The sequence below is a fragment of the Schistocerca americana genome, chromosome X (genome assembly GCF_021461395.2).
Source record: "Schistocerca americana isolate TAMUIC-IGC-003095 chromosome X, iqSchAmer2.1, whole genome shotgun sequence".
NCBI classification, from domain to species: Eukaryota; Metazoa; Arthropoda; class Insecta; order Orthoptera; family Acrididae; genus Schistocerca; species Schistocerca americana.
This window is the reverse complement of record NC_060130.1, coordinates 314,744,636-314,770,127: the sequence shown is the minus strand read 5'-3', so window position 1 is coordinate 314,770,127 and position 25,492 is coordinate 314,744,636. Positions and strand designations below refer to the sequence as shown.

General features: G+C 43.7%; 1 protein-coding gene across 1 annotated transcript in view; it reads right to left on the bottom strand.

The window, feature by feature from the left end:
- The window catches only part of LOC124555990 (organic cation transporter protein-like), a 349,132-nt gene that overhangs the window by 176,141 nt on the left and 147,499 nt on the right, over nt 1–25,492 (bottom strand). Inside the window, exons 4-5 of the mRNA XM_047130035.1 lie at nt 3,451–3,565; nt 3,258–3,405 (exon numbers count right to left, since the gene is read on the bottom strand). Coding sequence (XP_046985991.1) covers nt 3,258–3,405; nt 3,451–3,565 — 263 coding nt within the window. The remainder of the gene's footprint in view (nt 1–3,257; nt 3,406–3,450; nt 3,566–25,492) is intronic.

The following is a 25,492-nucleotide window of genomic DNA, read 5'->3' as shown; positions in this document are numbered from 1 at the left end:
CTGTGTCATTAAGTGAGGAAAAGTGAGGTTTATTCTCTCTCTCACGCATACCGCATCCCAATGAGCACCACGCGGGTGGAGCACGCGCTCGCAACGCTCTACTGGGTGGTAGCGCTGGTACCATGGAGGTAAAAATAAGAGGAGTTGTCATGACGCCACAAACTTGAAGCCGAACCAAGTGAAGATTCGCCATGTTAGGTACCCCAAAACATTCGCATCTGGTATTTTTATTCCATGTAGTCGTGAAGTGTTTTGATTTTAAAAAATGCCGGCTTGCGTCACTCACGGGTGTACTAATCGTTCTGATCGTAGTCTAAAGTTTAAGTAATTCACCTTTTAATCGTAAGTGTACTTATGTAAGCGCTATTTTCTTATATATACTTGAAATTCTGATGCACTGTATGGTTTTATTTTTCTGATTTGACGTTAGGTTTCCCATCAATCCAGCGCGAAGAGCTCTCTGGAGATGAGCACTGCACTTGGCTTTCATTGTTTGGTTATTCCCAAGTAACTGAAAAGTCCTGGCAAGAATATCCTGGAAATGGGTACTAATGTTTTAAAATGCGATAATTTAATATAAAAGTAATGTAACTACATGTAGTTAATTTAATTTCCAGTAAAATGTGTGGAACACCTGTTACAGTGGTTAAACTGTAAGTACTTAAAGGGTTACACATTTGTTAAAGCAAAGTTGCCTATCTAAGTCCAGGCTATTTAGTCATTACATTAATTACTGTGTTCTCGTGTTACCCTGTAAATTGCTGTTATTTTCCACACTAAATGTCACTTGGTAGGTAAAATTTAAAATCAAAGCAGATGTGTAAACTACAATGGGCCTGACAATCTTAAATTCAGTTCTTTCCCTTCGTAATTTAACAAATCTTACTTTGTTGACATGACAGCTGACTTGTTTATACTATCGCTGCATACATCTATGGGACACCAAAAGAAATAAGGTAAGTTTCTTGCAAACATGAACATTAAAATTTGCATTTCACTTGAAAATGCAACGAATACAAATCGGTGCCTCTATACTATCACTCATTGCTTTTGGAGTTCTGGCTTTATCAATTATCGACACAAACACAATGAAAATGAATAGAAATGGATTACGAAAGCACGCTTTTCATAGCACATACTTCTCTTCTCGGTTAATCGAAGTGTATAAACAAAATGGAACTACAGTACTGAGGCCAGAAGCGTCATATTTTCGTGTCGTATTACTGTATCAAATACGCATTTCAGGCCGGAAAAACGTTTGAAGTTGCGTTCCTTATGCTGTGTTGTTCACTAAAACAGTTCAACATTTACTATACAGGGTGTTACAAAAAGGTACGCCCAAACTTTCAGAAAACATTCCTCACACACAAAGAAAGAAAATATGTTATGTGGACATGTGTCCGGAAACGCTTACTTTCCATGTTGGAGCTCATTTTATTACTTCTCTTCAAATCACATTAATCATGGAATGGAAACACACAATAAGAGAACGTACCAGCGTGACTTCAAACACTTTGTAACGGGAAATGTTCAAAATTTCCTCCATTAGCGAGGATACATGCATCCACCCTCCGTCGCATGGAATCCCTGATGCAGCCCTGGAGAATGGCGTATTGTATCACAGCCGTCCACAATACGAGCACGAAGAGTCTATATTTGGTACTGGGGTTGCGTAGACAAGAGCTTTCAAATGCCCCCATAAATGAAAGTCAAGAGGGTTGAGGTCAGGAGAACGTGGAGCCCACGGAATTGGTCCGCCTCTACCAATCCATCGGTCACCGAATCTGTTGTTGAGAAGCGTACGAACACTTCGACCGAAATGTGCAGGAGCTCCATCGTGCATGAACCACATGTTGTGTCGTACCTGTAAAGGCACATGTTCTAACAGCACAGGTAGAGTATCCCGTACGAAATCATGATAACGTGCTCCATTGAGCGTAGGTGGAAGAACATGGGGCCCAATCAAGACATCACCAACAATGCCAGCCCAATCGTTCACAGAAAATCTGTGTAGATGACGTGATTGCACAATTGCGTGCAGATTCTCGTCGGCCCACACACATGTTGATTGTGAAAATTTACAATTTGATCTCGCTGGAATGAAGCCTCATCCGTAAAGAGAACATTTGCACTGAAATGAGGATTGACACATTGTTGGATGAACCATTAGCAGAAGTGTACCTGTGGAGGCCAATCAGCTGCTGATTGTGCCTTCACACGCTGTACAAGGTACAGAAACAACTGGTTCTCCCGTAGCACTCTCCATACAGTGACGTGGTCAACGTTACGTTGTACAGCAGCAACGTCTCTGACGCTGACGTTAGGGTTACCATCAACTGCATGGAGAATTGCCTCGTCCATTGCAGGTGTCCACGTCGTTCTAGGTCTTCCCCAGTCGGAAGTCAAGTGGTTCAAATGGCTCTGAGCGCTATGGGACTTAACTTCTAAGGTCATCAATCCCCTAGAACTTAGAACTACTTAAACCTAACTATCCTAAGGACATCACACACATCCATGCCCGTGGCAGGATTCGAACCTGCGACCGTAGCTGCAGCGCGGTTCCGGACTGAAGCGCCTAGAACCGCTCGACCGCGAGTCATAGGCTGGAATGTTCCGTACTCCCTAAGATGCCGATCAATTGCTTCGAACGTCTTCCTGTCGGGACACCTTCGTTCTGGAAATCTGTCTCGATATGCGCCACGGCTATTGCCCCGTGCTAATCCATACATCAAATGGGCATCTGCCAACTCCGCATTTGTAAACATTGCACTGACTGCAAAACCACATTCGTGATGAACACTAACCTGTTGATGCTACGTACTGATGTGCTTGATGCTAGTACTGTAGAGCAATGAGTCGCATGTCAACACAAGCACCGAAGTCAACATTACCTTCCTTCAATTGGGCGAACTGGCGGTGAATGGAGGAAGTACAGTACATACTGACGAAACTAAAATGAGCTCTAACATGGAAATTAAGCGGTCCGGACACATGTCCATATAACATCTTTTCTTTATTTGTGTGTGAGGAATGTTTCCCGAAAGTTTGGCAGTACCTTTTTGTAACACCGTGTATAAAATAAAAATCGCGTGCACACGACAGAAATAACGAACAGGAAGCAATTGTTAACACTCGTCTGCTAACGTTTTGGGGGGATCCGAGATGGTGACAGGCCCCGCCCCCTGGCTTCAAAACAACGTACAGCGTAAGTCTGTAGCGCCATCTGCCCTTATTCTACCTCCACGTCGGGCACGTACCTGCAGGCGCTCGACGAGGTCGTGCGGCAGGTGGCGCAGCCTGCCGTTGGCGGCGGCGACGGAGCGGTAGCAGGCGGCGGCGCGCTGTGGGCGGCCCGCCTGCAGCAGCCAGCGGGCGCTCTCGGGCAGCAGCAGAAAGAGCAGCGGCGCCAGCAGCGCGCAGCAGCCGGCCAGCGCCGCCACCAGCCGCCGCCAGCCGCCGCAGCCCAGCGCAAGCCAAGGGGCGGCCGCGCACCCCACCCCGTAGAACACGCCCACCGTCGCGTTCAGGCCCGCCGTGCGCCACCGCTCTCCCATGTACTCCATCACTGCCGGCATCACACAGAGACATTACAGATTAATCACAGTGTTCTGCTCTCCAGCTTACATACACGCCAGATGGGGACAAACTGCAGGAAGCGATCCCTGAGAGGATAAGGAGCAAAATACGTCATATGACAGGAAATGCGTTCATCTACATCCATACTCCGCAAGCCAACTGACGGTGTGTGGCGGAGGGTACTTTGACTACCTCTATCGGTTCTCCCTTCTATTCCAGTCTCGTATTGTTCGTGAAAAGAAAGATTTTCGGTATGCCTCTGTGTGGGCTCTAATCTCTCTGATTTTATCCTCATGGTCTCATCTACATCTACATGTTTACACTGCAATACACATTTAAGTGCTTGGCATAGGGTTCATCGAACCACAATCATACTATCTCTCTACCATTCCACTCCCGAACAGCGCGCGGGAAAAACGAACACCTAAACCTTTCTGTTCGAGCTCTGATTTCTCTTATTTTATTTTCATGATCATTCCTACCTATGTAGGTTGGGATCAACAAAATATTTTCGCGTTCGGAAGAGAAAGTTGGTGACTGAAATTTCGTAAATAGATCTCGCCGCGACGAGAAACGTCCTTGCTTTAATGACTTCCATCCCAACTCGCGTATCATATCTGCCACACTCTCTCCCCTATTACGTGATAATACAAAACGAGCTGCCTTTTTTTGCACCCTTTCGATGTCCTCCGTCAATCCCACCTGGTAAGGGTCCCACACCGCGCAGTAATATTCTAACAGAGGACGAACGAGTGTAGTGTAAGCTGTGTCTTTAGTGGACTTGTTGCATCTTCTAAGTGTCCTGCCAATGAAACGCAACCTTTGGCTCGCCTTCCCCACAATATTATCTATGTGGTCTTTCCAACTGAAGTTGTTCCTAATTGTAACACCCAGGTGCTTAGTTGAATTGACAGCCTTGAGAATTGTACTATTTATCGAGTAATCGAATTCCAACGGATTTCTTTTGGAACTCGTGTGGATCACCTCACACTTTTCGTTATTTAGCGTCAACTGCCACCTGCCACACCATACAGCAATCTTTTCTAAATCGCTTTGCAACTGATACTAGTCTTCGGATGACCTTACTAGACGGTAAATTACAGCATCATCTGCGAACAACCTAAGAGAACTGCTCAGATTGTCAACCAGGTCATTTATATAGATCAGGAACAGCATAGGTCCCAGGACGCTTCCCTGGGGATCACCTGATATCACTTCAGTTTTACTCGATGATTTGCCGTCTATTACTACGAACTGCGACCTTCCTGACAAGAAATCATGAATCCAGTCGCACAACTGAGACGATACCCCATAGGCCTGCAGCTTGATTAGAAGTCGCTTGTGAGGAACGGTGCCAAAAGCTTTCCGGAAATCTAGACATACGGAATCAACTTGAGATCCCCTGTCGATAGCGGCCATTACTTCGTGCGAATAAAGAGCTAGCTGCGTTGCACAAGAACGATGTTTTCTGAAACCATGCTGATTACGTATCAATAGATCGTTCCCTTCGAGGTGATTCATAATATTTGAATATAGTATATGCTCCAAAACCCTATTGTAAACCGACGTCAATGATATAGGTTCAAATGGCTCTGAGCACTATGGGACTTAACAGCTGTGGTCATCAGTCCCCTAGAACTTAGAACTACTTAAACCTAACTAACCTAAGGACATCACACACATCCATGCCCGAGGCAGGATTCGAACCTGCGACCGTAGCAGTCGCACGGTTCCGGACTGCGCGCCTAGAACCGCGAGACCACCGCGGCCGGCAATGATATAGATCTGTAGTTTGATGGATTACTCCTACTACCCTTCTTGAACACTGGTGCGACCTGCGCAATTTTCCAATCTGTAGGTACAGATCTACCGGTGAGCGAGCGGTTGTATATGATTGCTAAGTAGGGAGCTATTGTATCAGCGTAATCTGAAAGGAACCTAATCGGTATACAATCTGGACCTGAAGACTTGCCCGTATCAAGCGATTTGAGTTGCTTCGCAACCCCTAAGGTATCCACTTCTAAGAAACTCATGCTAGCAGCTGTTCGCGTTTCGAATTCTGGAATATTCCATTCGTCTTTCCTGGTGAAGGAATTTCGGAAAACTGCGTTCAATAACTCCGCTTTAGCCGCACAGTCTCTTCGCGAGATATACGCAGGAGGGAGCAATATACTGCTTGACTCCCCGGTGAAGGTCTGTTCTCGAAACTTCAACAAAAGCCCGTACCGAGCTACTGAGCGTCTCTCCTGCAGAGTCTTCCACTGGAGTTTATCTATCATCTCCGTAACGCTTTCGCGATTACTAAATGATCCTGTAACGAAGCGCGCTGCTCTGCGTTGTATCTTCTCTCTCTCTTCTATCAACCCTATCTGGTACGGATCCCACACTGGTGAGCAATATTCAAGCAGTGGGCGAACAAGTGTACTGTAACCTATTTCCTTTGTTTTCGGATTGCATTTCCTTAGGATTCTTCCAATGAATCTAAGTCTGGCATCTGCTTTACCGACGATCAACTTTATTTGATCATTCCATTTTAAATCACTCCTAATGCCTACTTCCAGATAATTTATGGAATTAACTGCTTCCAGTTGCTGACCTGCTATATTGTAGCTAAATGATAAAGGATCTTTCTTTCTATGTATTCGCAGCACATTACACTTGTCTAGATTGAGATTCAATTGTCATTCCCTGCACCATGCGTCAATTCGTTGCAGATCCTCCTGCATTTCACTACAATTTTCCATTGTTACAACCTCTCGACATACTACAGCATCATCCGCAAAAAGCCTCTGTGAACTTCCTATGTTATCCACAAGGTCATTTACGTATAGTGTGAATAGCGAGATTAGCCATCGGATGTATGCCTCCCGTCGGGTAGACCGTTCGCCGGGTGCAAGTCTTTCGATATAACGCCACTGCGGCGACTTGTGCGTCGATGGGGATGGTACGATGATGATTAAGGCAACACAATACCCAGTCCCTGAGCGGAGAAAATCTCCGACCCAGCCAGGAATCGAACTCGGACCCTTAAAATTGACATTCCGTCGCGCTGACCACTCAGCTACCGGAGCGTGAGGGAGGTACACCCACCTGAAGACAGAGATAAGAGATCCCTGACAATGAGCCAGGTATCAGCACCAAGAAAGTGGCCCGCCAGCGTGGCATAAGTCAAACTATTGTGTGGAACTTTCTCCGTGACAACAGTCACTATCCAAATCACTGTCGACATTACCTCCGCGGCGACGGTGTTGTTGCTGGTTCCTCGCACAGGCCTGTGCTGCTGAGATTTCTAACATCCGTCCTATTCTTAGACTAGGGGCGGTATCATCAGACATCACAACGCCCACGTGTGGGCTACAGCGAATCCACACAGTATCGCGGCCGCATACTATCAACGTCTATTCAGCCAAAATGTGTGGGTGGGAATTATTGGCGTCCTCCTTGTGGGTCCAGTCATCCTTCCAAAATGCCTCACAATGGAGGCATATGTGCACTTCCTCCAGGTCAACCTGCCTCTCTTGCTGGAAGACGTGCCTTTGGTGGTAAAAAGGGCAATGTCGCAGTTACATGACGGTGCTCCAGCTCACTGCCCTCCTGAGTGTGGAGCCAAAATGCTACTACAGTGAGAACGTACCTAAATGCCCAATGTATCCTCATGTGTGCTTGCCATCATTGAAACTTAAAGCGTCAAAGGTCTTTTAGCTCTACTTTCCTCCTTTTCTTCCTTGGAAAGCATTTGCAGCCATATGTCCACATGACCCTTTTCTCCTTATCCTCTCAGCAGTAGTTTCGTGCAATTTGCTTCACTTAGTAAAATCATCCTGTATACAGGATGACTCAAACAATGAACTTGTGAAAAGAGACTTGTCGAGAAGGTTATAAGTATCTGTTAACATATCTTTTTGTAACGCAAATAATAGTTTAACTGATGTAGTTGAGAGTCCGTACGGGGAGATGACAATATTGCAAAAAGCAAAACTGTTTGTTGGGTACAGGGCCCTTCAGTTACCACGGGGAATAGAGTAGATCGGTCTGTAACTAAACTCTAAAACTAAGCTCCTCCCGCACAGGCCATGAAGGCCCAAAGGGACCGACTGGCCGCCGTGTCATCCTCAGCCCACAGGCGTCACTGGATGCGGATATGGAGGGGCATGTGGTCAGCACACCGCTCTCCCGGCCGTATGTCAGTTTCCGAGACCGGAGCCGCTACTTCTCAATCAAGTAGCTCCTCAGTTTGCCTCACAAGGGCTGAGTGCATACCGCTTGCCAACAGCGCTCGGCAAACCGGATGATCACCCATCCAAGTGCTAGCCCAGCCCGACAGCGCTTAACGGCGGTGATCTGACAGTAACCGGTGTTAGAGCGGTCTGTAACACTGTGACATATTATTTTCCGATCTTTAGAGACACCTGTAGGAGGCATACTTACACGATATGGATTGTAATTAAGGCAAGAGCCACTAGACGTAACGTCTTTGGACTAATAGCGAAGATACGGCAATCGAAGATATGAAATACCGTTTGATACGGACCTGTGCAACGTTAGGTCCAGGTAAAATGCAGCGAGCAATAATGTGTACCCAGAATCGCTATGCCCGCATCTCGTGGTCGTGCGGTAGCGTTCTCGCTTCCCACGCCCGGGTTCCCGGGTTCGATTCCCGGCGGGGTCAGGGATTTTCTCTGCCTCGTGATGGCTGGGTGTTGTGTGCTGTCCTTAGGTTAGTTAGGTTTAAGTAGTTCTAAGTTCTAGGGGACTTATGACCACAGCAGTTGAGTCCCATAGTGCTCAGAGCCATTTGAACCATTTTTAGCGAGAATCGCTATATGGCATTTATCATGATTACTCAGGATCAACATTATGACCGCTTCATTTGACAATGATAGTAATAAATGCACGAACGGTACCAGAGCTATGTGTTCACTTACGCTGTGTACAGTGCGGGTGATATTTGTGAGCCGTGTCTTCTGAAGGACGGTCATTGATTTTCGGTGCTGTGTCTTGTTACTGTTTGATCAAGTTCCACACTTGTTACTACGATGAAGTTCCTTTCAAAAATGATATATAGTTCCGTTTAAATGTCATTGAAAAAAATCGACAACTATAAACCCTAAAAACTGCCTGCGTACATCAGATAAGTCACAACACCGTCCGCTATAACTTAGCGAAAACAGCATGTCGATATATTTATTCGTTCTGGATATATTTCGGATGTCCTGTCGTAGTTGCCTCGTATCATCGAGGTTGTTTATGTACGGGAAGGTTATAACTAAACTTTCAGTACCTGAGCCAGTGTAGATGGAGAACAGTTTAGCGTATTGATACCTGTCTTAACAAGAATGATGTTCAGACTGTGCGCCGTAGGACTGGCGTTGTTATTAGTCTATGTAGTCGCCGGTACTGGTACTGGATGCAATATGTGATCTTCAAATAGTGTATGAACAGTGTCAACACAGCTGAACATTGCATGGTACAACGTTCGAAAAGTGCCGCAAACAACTGTGAAGTGGAATCCCTAGCGCGTTTGCAGGCTGTCGTGGTCGTCACACTGAGAAACGTTAGTAACCTGGAACGTGAACATGGTACGCAGTTAACAAATGTCAGCGTCACATGCGGGCATTGAAATGTGTTTATTTCAGTGGTTTATTCGTTATTTCTTTCTCGATTGTTCTTACTAATATTTCCAGAATGTTGCATTGTCCTGCGACCACTCGTTTTTCATGAAGACACCCTCAAATGTATGTACTTCATAAATACATTTATATTTTGTATAATCCACAAACTTTGTAACAACTCTTACCGGATAGACTAGATATGAACAAGCCTATTCCTTTCCCTCATTCTCTGTGGCTACTGTGCATTCAACATCAAGTTTCCTCTGTTTTACATGCTCTGAATTTGTTCATTGTTACCATGGATGCCTTGGTGTTCTTCTATGGATGGCACACATCCGTTTCGCCACGTAGAAACAATCAGGAAGCATCCGTGGCAGAGCTGGCTTATGTAACCTGGCAGTGACACCGCTCGCGTACTGCTCCAGGTGTTCGAGGTGATCATCGATCGCGACCCCTTCATTCAACAATGCAGTGTCTGCACCCTGAGGCGTTTTGGGGAGCTGTATCATTAATTGCTGGCCTCCCGCGTGTTGTAAGCTCACCGAACGAAGTATTAGTCGCCTCTTTAAAAGAGATCACTGGTCGCTTTGAAGAATTGGAACTGGTACCAGGTGGTCATGTCGCCTTCCGCCGCCGACGTAAGTCGTGGCAGTGAAGTGGTGTGTATGCGTCAGTCGCTAGTATGGAATCAGCGGAGTAAGTTGGGTCGACGTGCAGAGGTGGCCCGTGTTTGGATGTGCCCAACACCACACTGTGGTCGATGTTCTGCAGACTGTAAAAAGTGTCTACAAAGAACGGTGAGCCACTCGCAGTCTTACGGTACGGCGTAAGAACAGTGCTCGTAAAAAGATACTAACCGACAGAGAACGGGAACGAGTGTACGCAATGTGAATGACCATCAGTTTCAAACTCGATCGAAATATCTGCTGTGAATGCAGGTCCAACCCAGCTAGTCTCCGGCTGAAAATTGTGTGAGGAAGTGCGCGCAACTGAAAATTGACTTTGGGAGTCGAGTTCCTTGCAAAAGCCCATTGCTGACAGTGGCAGTTGCACCTAGTAAATAGGTTAAACAACACAAAAACCAGACAGTAGACTGGAGATGTGTAAAGGCGAGTCGCCATTTCGTCTTTCCTTAAATGATGCAAGACGTCGAGTGCACCGACGGTTCAATGACGTATTTACCCTAAAAGTGTGTAGAGGATGTAGTTATGGTAGGGGGCTGCTTTGAGCTAGTTTTCGCACCGCACTCGGTCCTACTGTTTCAGGATACCTTTAAAATGTACCAGGATATATAGTTCTACATTCTTGTTGGCAATGTGTTGCTCTCTGTTATCAATCTTCATGATGACAAATCCGTGGACACTCCCAGGTTCTAATATGGCAGCAGCCGTGTCCACGGAGCTGCATATGTTCCTGATTTAACTAACACCCAGGCACCCTATCGCATCTCGACTCGCCCACTGAATCGTCCAATCTTAATCCCACAGAAAATGTCTGGGACTGTTTGGAACAGTGTGTGTAACGCAGCAATCAACATGCTTGTAGTTTGGTACGTATGAAAGATCCAAACATCAATGATTGCTTTCAGCTAGATATAGCATACCCCAAGAATCTCTTGGAATCTTGGACTGAGGCCGTTATAATGACGGTGTGGCACGATGGCGTGATATCTAGTGCGGTGAATAACGCTTTTGTCCAATGTGGTTAATACTGATCAATATAAAACTTCTGTGATGCTCCTCGTACTATCATTTGCCGATATTCCAACGCGTTCAGTAACTAAAAGCGATATTACGTCTTATATGGCTCACCCTATATGGACGTAGACGGGGCATGAAACCTCGGTCTTACTTTTTTAGCGGTAGTTGGGATTAGGATTTGTACCGCAGTCGCTGGACTAGGGATGTGACGGAGGTGGTTTTATCGAACAGAAGTTGAAGACATATGTTGTACATTTGTGTCGTTGGTGTCGAAATCAGAGTTCGAGGCGGTCGTATAGATGGTATTTACGTAAGCAGCGTTTCTGAGTAACACAGCAACGTATCAGATCATCAGTATACTTGTACAAAAAAATGAATTATATCCTAAGTTAATTGTGTGATTAATGGTACAAAATATAACGCAAATATTTGTACTGAACAAAAAAAGTTGTAGCATCTCTTAACCGATAGTTTCGCGTAACAAATTGAACCAAATTTTGAAACCTGAGGATAGGAAACTAAATGAGAGGGCATGCATTTCGTAAATCAGCTTGTCATGTTTCTTCTGATTTAGGGTTCGACGTATCGCATGTTTTATTATTATTACTGTTATTATTACTTTTTCCTACGCTTTGGTTGAAGTGGAGTGTGGTGAAATAACTCGTCTTTAATGTCTGAGAATGCTGCAGTCTTCATATTCAACAGTATGTTGAAGTATAGCTCTTCTCGTAAATTTTTACTGTGTAATAGCCTGTTTGTGTCGACGTAAATGAAGTAACACGAAATCACACTTCTATTGGGGGTTCTTCTGATCACTTTTCATGCTTAGAAATAGTTTTAAAATGAAAACTGACTCACACATGAACAAACTGAGCAATACATGAAATACTGCATTTTGAGACTGACTATAAACGCTCTTCGGAACTCCAAACGTCCCCTGAAAGCTGTTTCAAAGCCAGAATGAGATTTTCACTCTGCAGCGGAGTGTGCGCTGATATGAAACTTCCTGGCAGATTAAAACTGTGTGCCCGACCGAGACTCGAACTCGGGACCTGTTCGAGTCTCTGTCGGGCACACAGTTTTAATCTGCCAGGAAGTTTCATATCAGCTCACACTCCGCTGCAGAGTGAAAATCTCATTCTAGAAACATCCCCCAGGCTGTGGCTAAGCCATGTCTCCGTTATATCCTCTCTTTCAGGAGTGCTAGTTCTGCAAGGTTCGCAGGAGAGCTTCTGTAAAGTTTGGAAGGTAGGAGACGAGATACTGGCAGAAGTAAAGCTGTGAGTACCGGGCGTGAGTCGTGCTTCGGTAGCTCAGATGGTAGAGCACTTGCCCGCGAAGGCAAAGGTCCCGAGTTCGAGTCTCGGTCGGGCACACTGTTTCAAAGCCGTTTCCAGTTATCATATCCCGAATTCTGTTTCTGTTATAGAAGGTTTTTAGGAAATTTCGTTAATACTCCTCACAATGGATATATTGAAAGACTCCAGCGTCTCGTCCTCGAGGCTTTCTTAGTGTAGTGATTAAAGTGCTATTCCAAATTGGTGACAGAGGCCATTACAAGTGTGCGACCTCAGACGCGAGATTAGAGTCGCACGGTGCAAGTCACCTGTTCAAATCCAAATTCCGTAACTTTCAGTCCTTGCTTGTACGTGATGGCGGGGCGCCACCCCAAAAGCAACAAATAGGCACACTTTGAAATTCGCGAAAGTGAATGTGGGTAGACCGGTCAAAGAAATTACAGAGAAATGTAGTGACACTTATCGTTAAGGGTGCAATTTCATTGCAGCGGTTGTGGCGACAGAAAACTATTCATGTACCTGTCCAGTGACACTCCTTTAATGTAACTGAATGCTACCATATCCTAAGGCAAATCGTTACGTGAGCTACAGCGGAGAAATCAAAGCGGCAGACGACTTGACTTGTTGGCAGAGAAGTGGAAATCCAACATCCATTGGTAGTATCACCGTCATTCAACTGCTTTCCATAGATGCTCAAGGCAGTAACAGGCGAACAGGCGGCCAGCTTCGCCGTTTAAAAGATGCTTGTTCCCAGGCGCCGGGCCATAGCACTTATCAGGGTCGCTTTTGTCAGTGGATATCCCCGCCTGCGTCCCGTATTGTCACTAGAATGAATCATCACTCATTTGAGCTCTGCTTATGCACTTTCCTTACGACGTCACGTCAGTTACAGCGGACAGTGTTGTGAATTTTCTGAGGTACGCAAGCATTTTTTAACGTTTATAGTTGCTGATTTTTTACAATGACATTTTTAAGTAGAACTATATATACCTTTTTTGAAAGGAACTTCATCGTAGTAACAAGTGTGGAACTTGATCAAACAGTAACAAGACAACAGCACCGAAAATCAATGGCCATCCATCAGAAGATGCGGCTCACAAATATCACTCGTACTGCACAAAGTGTAAGTGAACACGTAACTCTGGTACCGTTCGTGTATTTCTTACTATGACTGTCAAATAAAGTGGTCATAATGTTGATCCTGAGTACTAATTAATGCCATATAGCGATATCAGGCACACATTATTGCTCGCTGCATTTTACCTGGACTTATCGTTGCACAGGTCCGTATCAAACGGTATTTCATATCTTCGATTCCCGTATCTCCGCTATTAGTCCAAGGACGTTACGTCTAGTGGCTCTTGCCTTAATTTCAATCCGTATCGTGTAAGTATGCCTCCTACAGATGCCTCTAAAGATTCGGCAAATAATACGTCACAGTGTTACAGACCGATCTACTCTTCTCCCCATGGTAACTGGAGGGCCCTGCATCCAACAAACAGTTTTGCTTTTCGCAATATTGTCATCTCCCCGTATGGACTCTCAACTACTTCAGTTAAACTATTATTTGCGTTACAAAAAGATATGTTAAGAGATACTTATAAAGTCCCCGGCAAGTCTCTTTTCATAAGTTCATTGTTTCATTGCCGTCATCATCATCATCTACGTCACTGAGGTCTGGAAATTCCAGAATACAAAGTATATCTTCCGCAAATAGCTACAAAGCTGGAAAGATTTTTCTTAACTTGTATTTTTAACATGAGACTCACTGTTTCAAAAAATGGTTCAAATGGCTCTGAGCACTACGGGACTCAACTGCTGAGGTCATTAGTCCCCTAGAACTTAGAACTACTTAAACCTAACTAACCTAGGGACATCACAAACATCCATGCCCGAGGCAGGATTCGAACCTGCGACCGTAGCGGTCTTGCGGTTCCAGACTGCAGCGTCTTTAACCGCACGGCCACTTCGGCCGGCACTCGCTGTTTCGTGAAAAAAAACATATGGTACACACTCGACTGCATTACCCACTGCCAAACGGACATATTCATACACACATTTTGACCACTATTACAACACAGTAAACGAAAGTTATTGATATCGTAAGCTATCATTTATTGGTACTGTTATATCAACGTAAGGAATCTATGGAATTATTTTAATGAACACTAGTAATACTAAGACGATGAATGCAACAATGCTAAATGGTGTCACATGGAATTCGCACCAGGGGTCAGACAACAAAACCACTTTAGCACAAATATCCAGACCATTAAGTCATGAAAATTCCTCTAGAGATCGCCGTGGAGACATTAACCAGAAACGAAACACATTATAGTCCCAGCAGCGGTTTAAGGCCAGTGTGTCACGTATGTCACGCAGGGTACTGGAGGGGTAATTCGTTAAATATTTATCCTTTATGACTTCAGGCAAATCACATATAACGGGGAGAGTGTGAGAATTGTTATAGCGTGTCTCTCGTAGATTCTGGAGCTAACGAAGGGAGACAGGTGCTTTTGTATAATTACCAGGTTGGGTAAAATATTGGATTGCTTTTGGAAGTCACATCTGAGAATTTTAAGTTATAATGGTACATTTTGCGCAGTTTAACACGTCAGTTTGGAAATGGCTAGGGCTACAGAACTGTAGATGAGCTCTGACTTTGAGAACTCAGTATGGTGTGAAGCTTCATGTGTCGCAATTAAAGCCTCTAAATTCCGTGTCATGGAATCAAAGAGTGACAGGATAAGTTCACTGTACAAAATGTTAGTCATCGAGACTACACACTGTTCTCTTTAGAGCGCTGTACATGGTGTAGAACTGGTAATAAGCTGTCATATGATCCTCTATGTTGACGTGAGGCATGGCAGTGAGGTGGTTTAGACATGCCAGTCGGTTAAATGGAATCAACGCAGTGGAATTGGCTGACATAGAGACATGACAGAATGATAAAATGAAGCTATCATTTTTAGACTTGCCCATGACCACACTGTGAACGATGTTGCCGGATTTTTATCAGCGCGGACTTTCCAACATGTATACAAGGAATGGTTTACCACTCATAGAATAGAGTAAGAACAGCCATCATAGAAAGATACTAGGTGACACAGGCCGGAGACGAGTGTCACACCTTTTCAATAATAGTTTCAAACCCGACACGAATTTCTGCTGTCAGTTACTACAGATCCAATTCAACCAGTCTCTGACCTTGCGAAGGGAACTCCGTACAGTGGACATTTGGAGTCAGATATCTCCAAAAAGCTTTTGATCATAGCGACACATAAGAATGCACGTCTTAAATGGGGAAAATGGCGCAGTAAATAGACATCAGCTCTCTGGAGGCGTGTGTTGTGGTCTGATTAGTTACGATTTTTCCTCTTTCCAAATGATGCAAGGTGTCAAGCGATCGGCGATCCACTGAGACTCCACATAGCGTGGAAGGTATATTTCAGACGCAGTCGGTTCTTTGGGGTGTACCATTACTTGGTCCACTCATTCACGACACCGGAACGTGAAAAACAATGTTTATTTTAATATTTACAATGACCAACTGTTTCCCTTTCTTCTATATCTTGGTGATGAGCATGCTGTGGATCCCCACGTCCTCCAAGATGACAACAGCCGTTTTCACAGAGTTGCACGCATACGTTCTCGCTTTGATGAACACTTGGGCAACCTATGCCGCCTCGATTAACCGATTAAATCACCAGATCTTAATTCCACAGGAAATGTTTGGAACTATTTGCAACAGTGGGTGAAACATACCAAACGAGATCACTTCAAGAAACGAAAAATGTAGTATCCTGTGACTATAATATCAGTAAGTCAGAGTTGGAATCAGTCAATGTATACAAATACCTAGGTGTAACACTTTGTAGAGATATGAAATGGCCGGCGGCTGTGGCCTAGCGATTCTAGGCGCTTCAGTCCGGAACCGCGCTGGTGCTACGGTAGCAGGTTCGAATCTTGCCTCGGGCATGGATGTGTGTGATGTCCTTGGGGTAGGTAGGTTTAAGTAGTTCTATGTCTAGGGGACTGATGACCTCAGATATTAAGTCCCATAGTGCCTAGAGCCATTTTAACCATTTAGATATGAAATGGAATGATCGAACAGACTCAGTCGTGGGTAAAGCAGGTGGCAGACTCCGGTTTATTAGAAGAATACTGGGAAATGCAATCAGTCTACAAAGGAGATTGCTTACAAAGCAATCGTGTGGCCCACCCTAGACTATTTCTCAAGTGTGTAGGACTTGTACCAGAAGGGACCAACAGGGGATATTGAACGTATACAGAAAAGGGCAGCACGAATTGTCACAGGTTTGCTTGCCCTATGGGAGAATGTCACAGAGATGCTGAAGAAACTGAACTGTCAGACTCTTGACAATAGACACAACCTATCCCTAGAAAGCCCATTTACAAATTTTACGACTCTATGAATATACTACAACCTCCAACCCCTTAAATATCGCTCCCACAGGGCTCGTGAGGACAAGATTAGGTAAATTACAGCGTGCACGAACGTATTTTAACACTCGTTCTTCCCATGTTCCGTATCTGAATGGAACGGGAAAAACCTAGTAACTGGTACAAAGGGACCTACCCCCAGTTATGCACTTCACAGCGGTTTGCAGAGTATATATGTAGATGTAGATGTAGAATTTGGTAGCTGTGCGGGTTCTTATTGTCAAAGAGAGGCTGCAGCTGCGAATCATTCACCCGAGAAAACTTACGAACACTCTTCCCTGCCCAATTGAAGCCGTTATCGAAGCTAATGGTAGTGTTGCCAGCTACTACCGTAATGTGTTGTGAGATGCCAGCATTGTAGCTGCATCTGATTTGAGTAAGGTGAAATTTTCTCAAGTTCAGAATCTGAGTGTTGGAAAATGTAGCGATCTTCCCTCGAAAAGTTTGGCCTGTGAGGGGATTTATCAAATGAACTAGCGTTAGATTTGAGCCTATTGTCAAATTCCAGCGAGGGAAGAGACGTTATCTTAGTCATTTAGCGGTGTGAGCCCAGTCCAGCTAGAAAGCGCATAGCGCGATGAGCAAAGTGCAGGAAAGGCGAGGGAAAGTCCCCTGCGTGTGTATGAATCAAAAAAGGAAAGTCCAGCCCCGGACGGTTAAGCGCAGCCTATTGTCTTGAGTTGTGGGAGGAAGGATTAGCGGCGAGCGGTGTAGTAATATTGTCGCGGCCAACGTGCGGAGGAAAAACCCATGCGAGCACCTATTGGAGACTTACAGAGACACCTAGGATTAAGATTCCATGTTACAAACAGCAAGTTTATTTTCAGTACAGATACAATGAATAATCCCTTAATCGTACAGGTACGCTAGAAAATTTAAAAAATGGGAATCGATAGGTTAAAGTTAGATATAGTGAGAGTTAGTGAAGTTCCGTGGCAGGAGAAACAGGATTTCTGGTCAGGTGAATACAGGATTCTAAACATAAAATCAAACAGGGGTAATGCAGGAGTAGGTTAGATAATGAATAAAAAAAAGTGGAACGTGGGTAAGTTACTATGGACAGCATTGTGAACGCATTATTCTAGCCAAGATAGATACGAAGCCCAAATACAGCAGAGTAGAACAGGTTCATGTGCCAGCTAGCTCCGCAGATGGTTAAGAGATTGAAGAAATGTGTTTTGAGATAAAAGGCCTTACTCAGATAGTTAATGGAGACGAAAATTTTATAGTCATCGGGGACTGGAATTCGATAGTAGGAAAAGGAAGATAAGGAAAAATAGGAAAATATGGACAGGGGGAAGGAAATGAAAGAGGAAGCCGCCTGGTAGAATTTTGGACAGAGCATAATTTAATCATACCTAATACTTGTTTTAAGAATTATGAAAGCAAATGGTTCAAATGGCTCTGAGCACTATGGGACTCAACTGCTGAGGTCATTAGTCCCCTAGAACTTAGAACTAGTTAAACCTAACTAACCTAAGGACATCACAAACATCCATGCCCGAGGCAGGATTCGAACCTGCGATCGTATCGGTCTTGCGGTTCCAGACTGCAGCGCCTTTATCCGCACGGCCACTTCGGCTGGCAATTATGAAAGCAGATTGTATACTTGGAACACCCCTGGAGACATCGGAAGGTTTCTGATCGGTAATATTTTAAATTATAAGACAGTTCCGGGGGTAGATGTGGCCTCTGACCACAATTTATTGGTTATGAATTGTAGATTAAAACTGAAGGAACTGCAAAAAGGTAGGAATTTAAGGAGGTAGGACCTGGATAAACTGAAAGAACCAGAGGTTCTAGAGAGTTTCAGAGGAAGCGTTAGGGAAGGATTGACAAGACCAAGAGAAAGGAATACAGTAGAAGAAGAATGGGTGGCTTTGAGAAATGAAATAGTGAAGGCAGTAGAGGATGAAGTTGGTAAAAAGACAAGAACTAGTAGAAATACTTAGGTAACACAAGAGATATTGAATTTAATTGATGAAAGGAGGAAATATAAAAATTCAGTAAATGAAGCAGGCGAAAGGGAATAGAAACGTCTAAATAATGAGAATGACAGGAAGTGCAAAATGGCCAAGCAGGAATAGCTAGAGGTCAAATGTAAGGATTTACAAGCATATATCACCAGGAAAAGGATAGATGCCGCCTCCAGGAAAATTAAAGAGACCTTTGGCGAAAAGAGAACCACCTGTATGAACATCAAGAGCTCAGGTGTAAAACCAGTCCTAAGCAAAGAAGGGTTCAAATGGTTCAAACGGCTCTGAGCACTATGGGACTTAACTTCTGTGGTCATCAGTCCCCTAGAACTTAGAACTACTTAAACCTAACTAACCTAAGGACATCACACACATCCATGCCCGAGGCAGGATTCGAACCTGCGACCGCAGCAGTCGCGCGGTTCCGGACTGAGCGCCTTAACCGCGAGACCACCGCGGCCGGCGCAAAGAAGGGAAAGAAAGAAGATGGAAGAAATATGTAGAGGGTCTGCACAAAGGCAGTATTTGGAAATGGAAGAGGACGTAGATGAAGATGAGATGGGAGATACAGTACTGACGACTTTAACAGTGCACTGTAAGACCTAAGTCGAAACAAGGATCGACAAGTAGACAATATTCCGTAAGAACTAGTGATAGCCCCGGGAGAGCCAGCCATGACAAAACTCTTCCATCTGGTGCGCAAAATGTATGAGACAGGTTAAATACCCTCAGACTTCAAGAAGAATGTAATAACTTCAATTCGAAAGAAAGCATGTGCTAACAGGTGTGAATATTACCGAACTAGCAGTTTAATAAGTCACGGTTGCAAAATACTAACACAAATTCCTTACTGACGAATGGAAAAACTGGCAGAAATTGACCTCAGGGAAGATCAGTTTGGATTCTGGAGAAATGTAGGAACACGCGAGGCAGTACTGGCCCTACGACTTCTCATAGAAGATAAGTTAAGGAAACCCAAACCTGCTTTTATAGCATTTGCAGACTTAGAGAAAGCTTTTGACAATATTGTTTGGGGTAGTCTTCTTTCAAATTCTATAGATGGCAGGGGTAAAATACAGCGAACGAAAGGCTGTTTTCAGTTTGTCCAGAAACTGGATGGTAGTTGTAAGAGTCGAGGGACGTGAAAGGAAAGCACTGGGTTAGAAGGGAGTGAGACAGGGCTGTAGTCTATCCCCGATGTTATTCAATTTGTATACTGAGCAAGCAGTAAGGGAAACAAAAGAAAAATTTGGAGTAGGAATTAAAACCCAGAGAGAAGAAATAAAAACTTTGAGGTTTGCCGATGGTATTGTAATTCTGTCAGAGACAGCAAAGGACTTGAAAGAGCAGTTGAGCGGGATCGACAGTTTCTTGAAAGGTGGATATCAGCTGAAAATCAATATGTAAAACATTCTCGGTATTCTTACCGCGTCAGTTCTGGATAAAATCTCGAGCTTTCGACGATTACCTCCATCGTCATCGTCAGGAGCTGACTGTCTTCACTGCTGCTGTGGTAGCTTTTTTTATAGCCCGTGGACGGCTTCTGATTGGTCAGCTTATGATTGGTCGGTGATTACGTACTGCTGTCGCAGACGGTGTCACTGTGTGCGTCGGTGGCGCCACCGCTTCCGTTGGAACGTAAACAATGGAAGGAACGTCTCTGCTGTTTCCAGAACTGACACAGCAAGAATACCGAGAATGTTTTACATATAAGTGCCGTCGCGAAAAACATCGTTCCTAGATGAACATCAATAATGGAAAAACGAGTATAATGGAATGTAGTCTAATTAAATAGAGTGATGCTGAGAGAATTAGATTAGGAAATGAGACACTTAACACAGTAGATGAGTTTTGCTATTTGGGCTCACGGACTGCGCAGCCCCTCCCGCTGGAGGTTCGAGTCCTCCCTCGGGCATGGGTGGGTGTGTTGTACTTAGTATAAGTTAGTTTAAGTAGTGTTTAAGTCTAGGAACCGATGACCTCAGCAGTTCGGTCCCTTAGAATTCACACACATTTTAACATTTTTGAGCTATTTGGGCAGCAATATAACTGATGATGGTCGAAGTAGACAGGATATAAAATGCAGACTGGCAATGGCAAGAAAAGCGTTTCTGTAGAAGAGAAATTTGTTAACTTCGAGTATAGATTTAAGTGACAGGAAGTATTTTCTGAAAGTATTTGCATGGAGTGTAGCCATGTATGGAAGTGAAACATGGACGATAAACAGTTTAGACAAGAGGAGAATAGAAGCTTTCGAAATGTGGTGCTACAGAAAAATGCTGAAGATTAGGTGGGTTGATCACGTAACTAATAAGGAGGTACTGCACAGAATAGGGGAGAAAATAAATTTGTGGCAAGACCTGACTAGAAGAATGGATAGGTTACTAGGACACATTTTCAGACTTCAAGGGAACATCAATTTAGTACTGGAGGGAGGCATGGGTGGAAATTGTAGAGGGAGACCAAGAGATGAATACAGTAAGCAGATTCAGGACTATGTAGATTGCAATAGTTGCACAGAACAGAGTAGCATGGAGAGCTGCACCAAACCAGTCTTTGGACTGATGATCTCAACAACAACAACATCAATGAATAGTATATGAAAACTCACCACGGCGTGACAAATTAGGTAAATCATTACATTTATCAAAAGTGAGAACTATGCAGAATCATTGCACAAACGTCTAGCTATATGTATAAGTTAAGAAAATGATACAGCCGAAATAAATTTTCGATAATACCATACAATTCACCTCATCAGTAAGTTATATCCATAATTTCTTGCAGTTTGATTTACTATTTACGAAAAGACTAGATTAGCTATGTTGCAAACCATTTATTTAACGTTACAAAGGGCGGCCAGAAATAGTTCGAATGTGTATGAATTCCTAAGGGACCAAACTGCTGAGGTCATCGGTCCCTAGACTTACACACTACTTAAACTAACTTATGCTGAGAACAACACACACACCCATGCCCGAGGGAGGACTCGAACCTCAGGCGGGAGTTGCCGCTCAATCTGTGACATGGCGCCCGTAACCGTGTGGCCACTCCGCGCGGAAAAGAAATAGTCTGAAAGGCTTGTAAGGGCGTTCTAAGGTAGATTCTACTGAGAAATAATTGTTAAGAAAAATATTCGATACGTTGTGCCGATTCCGAGTTAATTAGCTTTGAAGTTAGCCGATCAGGCCACTGCGCGTGCAAATTCAACTGGCCAGCCAGAGACGGCGTCGCCAAACATGTTTTTCGTTTGGTTTCCTAAAAGCGAACAAGAGAGCGATACAAAAATTGGACATGGGACGGAACTAAGGATCAAATCCGAGCCGATAAGCTGAGTACAGTAGTCTCGTTCGCTATGATCTACACTATGAGAACAACTGACAGTAATTGTTTCTGGCGTTCCACTTGAATTTGCAGGCGTAACGACCTGACTGGCTAACTTCAGTGCCAGTTAACTCGGAAACGGCACAACGTGTCAAATTTTTTTCTTAACAATTATTTCGCAGCACGTCCTATCCTGCGACACACTTACAAGCCTTTCAGACTGTTTCTGACCACCTTGTATAAGAAGTAATTGAATATTAAGCGAGATCCACAGAAGAAGAAATTTATGTAACTTGGCCAGTGCGCTCGAAAATTGTAAATTATTATATCTAAGTAAGATACGTCACTAGTGATGGCGCTGCTCGAAGGGAGGGAGTAAAAGTGACAGGCAGTGACAGGCTACACACTCGTATGTGCGGTAAGAGGGAACAGGAGAGGAGGATCGGTTGGACGAGAGTTGGTGTTTGGGGATGAAAAAGAACACGTCGTAGTGGTGTGAACAGTTCGCGCTGGAAGCTGATTAAGTGAATACTTCGTGTGTGGACAGTACATACAAGTTGTTCATGTTATTTTCTGGGCGGTGCACAACCGCATGATCAAAAAAAAAGTTGCTAGAGACGTCAGTATGGGACTAAGATGTTTCCGCGAAGTATTTTTTTTTTTTTTTTTTTTTTTGTGAAATCTAAGGCTTTCGTCTGGTGTGGTAAATGAACTTTTGTAGATAATAGATTTTAGCTATCAGTCGTCCTTTGTAATATTTATTGGCAGATCTAGATTTCGGCTAGCAACTAGCCATTCTCAATGCACCATCCTTTTTTGGTCAATGCATGGAATACTATTCCATGAACTGTGTACAAAGCCAGACCAACAGGCATTACATGCATTGACCAAAAAGAATAGTGCATTGAGAATGACTAGTTGCTAGCCGAAATCTAGATCGCTGCGTGCAACAGCGTCTAAATGGAGGGTAACCTGATGAACTTTTTCTTCATTTAGTGGGATATTAGTGAAGCACTATGTGAACTGGTTGCAACTTGCATTGCTGTCTCAATAGCTTGTAGCCGAAAAATAACCTGTGCTTTTTCAATAAATATTTTGAACTGAAATTGTAAACTGCAGTGTCGTCTAGTCCAGTCTCTCATGTTGATTCCAGCTACTTACAAGCTCTACAAATAAACTTTATAAACTTTAATATAAAGAATGAACTGTTCTGCACCGGTCCGCAATTGGCCCCTAAGCAACTGTTTTTTGCGCCAATGTATTTCAAATCCTATCGTATGCTCGATTTCCGCACCCTGAGTGTCAAGACACAAATGAATGTATAAATTATTTGTTCAATAGAGGGTGATTTATAAGTCGCAGTGTGTTGGGGTGACAAATCTGTTGTCCAGTGTTCGTATTGTATTTCTGTCACTCGTCCGTTCTCAGCAAGCTGTTCCTTATCCTTTTGCTGTTGTATTATGTACCTTCGTGGCCTCGTCTTTAGCCTACGTTAGTGTCGCGCATCTTGTCCCAACGTTTAGAGGACAACGGAGAAACAAAGTGGTACCGTATAGTTCTTGATGAACACAATGTGTTTCAATGTCTTCTGTTAATTATTACTGATAAAAGCTTTTCATCATCTCTCATGCAGTCAAACCATGGGAGACTTTTCATGGGCGTCCGTGTCTAGGATGACGATGTAATCTATTGGATACTATTCTCGCTCTATTCAAGGGTAATTCATGTTAGAACAAAATAAATTTGCACACACAGTTTAACTGTTTACCATGTCTAGGTAGTACAAAACACTCCGTCAGTGAAAAGAAGGGGGAAGTTAGGGAAATGTATTTCGCTGCGGATACTTTACAGATGATTACAGAGATATGAAATTGCGTTCAGAAATAGCCTTAGCTATGTCATTTCAGGTTCGTTGGATACTGTCTTTCTAATACAGTTACTCGGAGGGGGGAGAGCAGGAACCGTGAAAGAACATGATTTGCAAGAACGCTACATGTCCTTGACGATAATTTTGCTCTTTACATTTTAAATGTCCACACTCTCAGGACCCATGAATTGCAGGAAACCGTTGATAAAGAAATTACAGCAGTTTGAAAATGTCTTGATAATGCTCTTCTACAGCGCCACTCAGCCGAAACCGACACAATGCAGTCATTAAATTCACGTAACCGCCAAACTTAACTACCGCGTGACGCACACTGGCGACCGCTCTCTGCTGACAAGGAAGCCTTCGTGAGGAGTCTACACCGATTGTCTTGCTGTGTGGAACGTATCTAATGATCTACAAAGATAACTTTTGTTAGTAAATCCATCTGTAATGCGAATACTACGTCTAGATCTACATCCATACCCTGCAAACAACTATCTAGTGCATGGCAGAGGGTACTCCCATTGTTACAGTTATTAGGGTTTCTTCACGATCCATTCACGTATGGAACGCGGAAGAATGACTGTCAAATGGCTCCGTGCCAGCCGTAAATAATCCAATCTTGTCCACACGATCCCTACGGGATCGATATGTAGGGGGTTTTACAATATTCCTAGAGTCATCATTTAAAGGCGGTGCTTGAAACTTTGTTTGTAGGCCTTCTCGGGATAATTTGCACTTATCTTCAAGTGCCTGCCAGTGCTTTCAGAATTTCTGTGACACACTCCCACGAGTAACATAAACCTGTGACCATTCGTGCTGCCCTTCCCTGTATACGTTCGGTATCACCTAGTAGTCTTATTTGGTAAGGATCCCACATACATGGACAATATCCTAGTATGGGTTGCATGAGGGTGATTGCATTTCCCTAGTACTCTCCAATAAATCGAGGTTTGCCACCTGCTTCACCTGCGACTGAGACTATGTAATCGTTCCATGTCATATGCCCATAATATGTAACTCCCAGCTATATGTATGACTTTACCGATGCCATCTGTATCCTATCCCTGCGGGATCGATATGTAGGGGGTTTTACTAAATTCCTAGAGTCATCATTTATAGGCGGTGCTTGAAACTTTGCATGTACGCCTTCTCAGGATAATTTGCATTTATCATCAGTGCGGTAGTCCTCAGTCACAGGATACAACGTTTTTTCGTTTTGTGAAGTGCACAGTATTACAATTTTGCACATCTTAAGTAAATTGCCAGTCTTTGGAAGCTTTAAATGCACTCGTCCTTATAGAAAGGGTGTGTGTAATGCAAATGTCTCAACCTATTGCAAAAAAATTGTACACTTCTTGCAGATATGTGCGTCTGCCTGCATTAAAACAACTGAAGTGTAAATACACCCATTCTTACAGAAAAGTCGCATGTGATGCACATATCAGCAATTATATATAAAAGTGAGACGTAGAATAGTAGAAAATAAATGACTAGAGCTTAACAAATGAGATTTATTTGTTCATCAAAATAGATTACTGCTAATCTGTATTTCTTTTTACAAAAAATATATGTATGTGTGTTCCACATGATGGACTAGTTCATTTACACATTTCGTTTTTTGCGTGTATACCAACAACAAAATATGCTTCGCATGTTGGATTTTACATAATAT